At 47.2% G+C, this 6,000-nt stretch overlaps 1 protein-coding gene across 1 annotated transcript; it reads left to right on the forward strand.

Annotated features, from left to right (window-relative positions):
* The first annotated feature begins 319 nt into the window (after positions 1 to 319).
* LOC144099979 (uncharacterized) lies at positions 320 to 5,665 on the forward strand. Its single transcript, XM_077633031.1, has 2 exons — positions 320 to 758; positions 5,319 to 5,665. Exons 1-2 carry the CDS (start codon positions 446 to 448, stop codon positions 5,513 to 5,515), a joined length of 510 nt encoding a protein of 169 aa, XP_077489157.1. The 5' UTR covers positions 320 to 445; the 3' UTR covers positions 5,516 to 5,665.
* Positions 5,666 to 6,000: the final 335 nt, after the last annotated feature.

Here is a 6,000-nt window from a genome sequence, read left to right on the forward strand (position 1 = left end):
TCTTCTTCTTCTCCTCAAGTAATCCCCTTCTTTCCCCCTCCTCCTTGTTTTCTTTTCGGAAAAAACCACCAACATCGTTTTTTTCTTCCTTGTATCCACAGTTGCTCGATTAAGGTGCAGACCGCGAGGTGACTTGTAATCATATTTTGGAGGACAAAAAGCTGGTCGAATTTTTAACCTAATGTCGGTTTCACTTTTTTATTCTAGCCTCTCTTTCAGCTTTCTCAGGCGTGCGCTGAATTTTAACAGTCGCTAATTCTCAATACACTGCAAATCAAGCGAATCACACTTCTCGCCAAGAAGAGGAAACGAAGCCGATTAAAACGAATTCGCGCGTGGCCATCGGTCCATGTAGGATTGATCTTCCTGGTCTCCGGCGCTTTCCGAACACTGCGTCAGAGGTGAAGCCGCTCTTTCAAGAACCTGCTCTGCCCGTTCTTCAAGGATGTGCCATCCGAACAGCTACTCGGAGGATGATTGCCGCGCAGGCGCTTCGCAAACCTGCAGGCGCAAAGCTTCCACCAACCCCCATGCAACGTCTTCGCTTTCTGACCGGGCATTGGTCGCCCACCCCGTCCCGGAGGTCGAGCGTATCCTTGTCCAGCTCTTACGTCGCGGCAGTCAACGCTCAGCACAGGCAGCCAATGGGGATCGCCAGCCCCAAGTTCTGCTCCGAGGACCACCGATGACGCGACAAGCTGTCTACCCAAGCACCCAGCAAAGCGCAACTGTCAATCATCCTCCGCGCGAACACCACGGTGAGTTCATCATGAACAGCCGTATTCTGGAATCTTGGCACACACTCTCAGAGCATTGTGCTTTGAATACGGCGCGAATCGCTGTTCAGCGCAAGCGTGTCCATTGAGCGAGCCTCACCACGTAAAGAAGCCGCACACTAAATGTTTATTATCATCATCATCAGCCCTACTACACCCACTGCAGGGCAAAGGCCTCTCCCATGTCTCTCCAATTAACCCTATCCTTTGCCAGCTGCATCCACCCTTTGCCTGCAAACTTCTTAATCTCATCCGCCCATCTAACCTTCTGCCGCCCCCTGCTACGCTTACTTTCTCGTGGAACCCACTCCGTTACCCTTAAAGACCAGCGGTTATCTTGCCTTCGCATTACATGCCCTGCCCAAGCCCATTTCTTTCTCCTGATTTCGACTAGGATGTCATTAACCCGTGTTTGTTCCCTCACCCACTCTGCCCGCTTCCGATCTCTTAACGTTACACCTATCATTTTTCTTTCCATGGCTCGCTGCGTTGTCCTTAACTTAAGCTGAACTCTTTTCGTTAGCCTCCACGTTTCTGCCCCGTAGGTGAGTACCGGTAAGATTATGCTGTTGTACACTTTCCTCTTGAGGGAAATTGGTAAACTGCCACTCATGATCTGCGAGAATTTGCCATATGCGCTCCACCCCATTCTTATCCTTCTAGTTATCTCCCTCTCATGATCCGGATCAGCTGTCACTACCTGCCCTAAGTAGACGTATTCCGGCACAATTTCTAGGCTCTCGCTGCCAATTGTGAAATGTTGTTCCCTTGCTAGGCTGTTGAACATTACCTTGGTTTTCTGCATGTTAATTTTTAGACCCATCGATCTGCTCTGCCTGTCTAACTCGTTGATCATGATTTGCAGTTCACCTCCTGAGTGACTCAGCAAGGCAATGTCATCAGCAAATCTCAGATTATTTAGGTATTCTCCATTTATTCTTATTCCCAACTGTTCCCAATTCAGGCCTCGAAATACCTCCTGCAAACATGCGGTGAACAGCATTGGCGAGATCGTGTCTCCTTGCCTGACGCCCTTCCTTATTGGAATTTTATTGCTGATTTCATGGAGGACTATAGTAGCTGTGCAGTTGCTGTATATATCTTCCAGTATTTTGACATAAGGCTCTTCTACCCCCTGATTACGCAATGCCTGTATGACTGCTGAGGTTTCCACTGAGTCGAATGCTTTCTCGTAATCAATGAAAGCTATATATAGAGGTTGGTTATATTCTGCGCATTTCTCTATCACCTGATTGATGGTGTGAATATGATCTATTGTAGAATATCCTTTACGAAAGCCTGCCTGATCATTTGGTTGATTAAAGTCTAACGTTGCCCTGACTCTATTAGCGATTACCTTAGTAAATACTTTGTAGGCAACGGATAGTAAGCTGATCGGCCTGTAATTTTTCAAGTCCTTGGCGTCTCCCTTCTTATGAATTAAGATAATGTTTGCATTCTTCCAAGCTTCTGGTACAGTCGAGGTCATAAGGCATTGCGTATACAGGGTGGCTAGTTTTTCTAGCACGATGTCCCCTCCATCCTTCAACAGATCTGGTGTTACCTGATCCTCCCCAGCTGCTTTTCCCCTTTTCATTGCTTCTAAGGCTTTCTTTACTTCATCTTTCGTTACTGGCGGGATGACGCATTGCTGTGCACTGCTGTCTTTCTCATTAGCGTTCTGATTACATTGGCTACTGTACAGGTCTGTGTAGAACTCTTCGGCTACGTTAACTATCTTATCCATATTGCTAATGACATTGCCCTGCTTGTCTCTTAATGCATACATCTGGTTTTTACCTATGCCTAATTTCCTCTTCACTGTTTTTAGGCTACCTCCGTTCTTTAAAGCATGCTCGATTCTCTCCATATTAAACTTCCTTATGTCGGCTACCTTGCGCTTATTTATTAACTTTGATAGCTCCGTTAGTTCTATTCTATCGGTAGTGTTAGATGCCTTCATGTTTTGGCGCTTCTTAATCAGATCTTTCGTCACCTGAGATAGCTTCCCGGTATCTTTTCGAACTGTCTTACCGCCTACTTCTACTGCGCACTCCGTAATTATTGATGTCAGGTTATCATGCATTGAATGAACATCAAGATCATCTTCCTCAGTTAAAGCCGAGTATCTGTTTTGCAGCGCTATCCTAAACTCCTGTGCTTTCCCTCTTACGGCTAACTCGTTAATGGTCTTCTTCTTCGCTAGCTTCTTCCGTTCCCTCTTCAAGTCTAGGCTAATTCTAGACCTTACCATTCTATGGTCGCTGCAACGCACCCTTCCGAGTACGGCTACATCCTGAATGATGCCAGGTTTAGCGCATAGTATGAGGTCTATTTCATTTCTAATCTCACCATTGGGGCTCTTCCAGGTCCACTTCCTGTTTTCTCGTTTGCGGAAGAAGGTATTCATGATCCGTAAATTATTTCTATCCGCGAATTCGACTAATAACTCTCCCCTGCTATTTCTAGAGCCTATCCCATAGTCACCTACCGCGTGGTCGTCAGCCTGCTTCTTGCCCACCTTCGCATTGAAGTCGCCCATCAGTACAGTGTACTGCGATTTTACTCTGTTCATTGCTGATTCTACGTCCTCATAGAAGCTTTCAACGGTCTGGTCATCATGGCTGGATGTGGGTGCGTAGGCCTGCACCACTTTCAGCTTGTACCTCCTATTCAGCCTAATTACTATAGCTGCTACCCTCTCGTTAATACTGTAGAACTCCTCTACGTTGCCAGCTATATCCTTATTAATGAGGAAACCCACACCTAGTTCTCGTCTGCCCTCTAACCCGCGATAGCACAGCATGTGTCCGTCCTGTAGTACTGTATACGCCTCACCTGTCCTCCTAACTTCGCTAAGCCCTATCACATCCCAATTAATTCCCGCTAGTTCCTCGAACAGCACTGCTAGGCTAGCCTCACTAGCTAAAGTTCTAGCGTTAAACGTTGCCAGGTTCAGATTCCAATGGCGGCCTGCATACCAAATACGGAAAAGTGACGGCGCCCCTATTTCGACGCCTTACGCGCGGAGGCGAAGGCAGAGTTATGGACCAAAGTTTACACGATGCGGATTCGTCGAAAATAATTTAACCTTGTGGTGCCTCGCTACCAAGTCAGTTGGTATTTATTTCACCGCATGCAGCACGCCTGTTCCTTCATGATTGCATGCCTTTCATTGACCTTAGTTGCCTGACTACGGAGAAACATTTTTTCCCACAAACCCATATTCACCAAACTTTTGCCCCAGACTGTACGTGGATAGCCTTACATTTCTTGAGCATGGTTATTTGTCCTACTAAGCAAGGCTATTAACGAGCTTTCTCTAAAAATACAGTCTAAGTTGAGGATGAACCCAGGCCTGCAGGTCAGTCCCTCCTAAGGGCAACCTAAGCCAGGCCGATTTCAGTAAGAGCATCCAAATTGCTTCCTGACGCTTGCAAGCGACATCGAAGCACGTCCATTAATGGAACTGCATATTCGCTGATGGGTTGTCCCGGAAGAGTGTACGGGTCGAAGCAACACGAAGGGTAACACTTCATTAGCGTATGACACTAATGTTTTTCGGATTCGTTTTCTTCCAAACGCATAACCAATGCAATCATTTTATAAGTTCGAAGCGTTTCCAAGCGTTTCCATTGGTACTACTTGCACCAGTACAGCGGCTATCACCCGCTCAGATAAACCACACGTGATGACGGCGCGCTGGGCTTAGCAAATGGAAGTCCGACGTGGTGCCTATTGAGTAGGCCTTGCTCCCATACGTCGAGGATCAAGCCGCCAACAGCAAGATGAAAATCCCTGTTGGGCAGTGAGGTGTATAACATCCGGGTAGTGCTTTTCGCTCTCTGAATCGCCCCGGGCGCAGTTCGGACGCCGGACAACAGGCAAGCTTCTCTTATGGTAGAAATGGGCTCACCTCCATTTGTGCAACGTCAAATTCTGGTCCACCGCCACTCGCCGAGCGCCTCGTCCCAGACTTCCGTTAACGGAAAATTCGTCTCTCCTGGCAGGGAAAAAGTATAATTGCTTTTTAGAAAACTAGTCCCTCCCAGCAGACTAACTAGCCACATTTCGCAGGCAGTAATTCGTGGTAAACGTAGCGTAGATGTAGTCCTGTAACTCAATGGAGCAGACAGCACACGAAGAGATGAACACGTATATCTTTCTATAATAACGGAGTAATTACTCACTGGAATCCACCCTAGTGCAGCCATGCGGCTACAAACAAACTATACAGCTTCCACAGAAACTTCGTTCTGAAAGAAAACTTCGTCCTGGTGCCGGATTCGAACCGCGGTCCAGGACTAACTTTTCTTTAACCACGGAGTTTCTGTGGAAGCTGTATAGCTTTCTTTTTTGGCCGCATGGTTGCACTTCAATGTATGTAAATAATTACTCCGTTAGTACAAATCTACTCCATCTTAGGGAATTCCCCTGAACATTTCACCCTACACCCTTCAAGTGGTTCACGTGGCCTGTGTTGAGCGTGCATCAAGACCGGATTCATTTATTCAATCTCATTCATTCCTTTCGCATCTCCAGCCAAGATGCTCTTCGAAGACTCCAAGCCTGGCACCCAGCAGGCTAAGGTTGCCGCGGTGGAGAGGAAGAAGGATGTCACGCCGGATCCTGGCTATGAGGCAGCTGGGACAAAGCTGGGGGCGGCTAAACCTGCAGCTAAGAAGTGCAGTGTGCAGCAGCCAGGTGCGAAGGTCGAGGGTGACTGCGGCGGGCCCTAAAGCAAACGGAGCTGCTGAGCCTCCGGCTGAAAGCAAAGGTGCCACCCCAAGAAATGCCCACAAGTGTTGTGGTTTCTGTCGCTTTTTTTTCTGCAAGTTGGTCTTTTAATTTACAGGTATACCGGCCACATTTTATGCAGTAAATGCAACTTCAAGAATGCCGTCTGTCGTCTGTTTTCTTCACCCGTGTACGTTTGCGCTAACGCTATGCATTCTCTAAATGTAATAATTTCTACGTCACGAACTGGTTCTCCAGCTCGTTATCCTCTCGTAGGATGGGCTTCTTAAACCCATACAGTGACTGCTTTTATCATCCCTATGCTCATGCCTTCTATTATTAATCCCCGGTATTATAGCAAACAAAACGCCCGATCCGGCAATACTACAACCGCTAGAAACTTCCTCGAAGTGTAAGATTTTTTTTTCGGGGCGATAGGCTCAGAGTAGAGATTTTTAGAGGCATTGCACGCGGCTCTTCATTCGCT

The sequence above is a fragment of the Amblyomma americanum genome, chromosome 1, assembly GCF_052857255.1.
Source record: "Amblyomma americanum isolate KBUSLIRL-KWMA chromosome 1, ASM5285725v1, whole genome shotgun sequence".
Lineage (NCBI taxonomy): Eukaryota > Metazoa > Arthropoda > Arachnida > Ixodida > Ixodidae > Amblyomma > Amblyomma americanum.

What these genes read in the sequence shown, in the direction of transcription:
- LOC144099979 (XM_077633031.1), top strand. Translation starts at nt 446, where the DNA reads ATGTGCCATCCGAACAGCTACTCGGAGGATGATTGCCGCGCAGGCGCT. An exon ending in TCCTCCGCGCGAACACCACG is followed by an intron (nt 759 to 5,318) that starts GTGAGTTCATCA and finishes TCGCATCTCCAG; the next exon opens with CCAAGATGCTCTTCGAAGAC.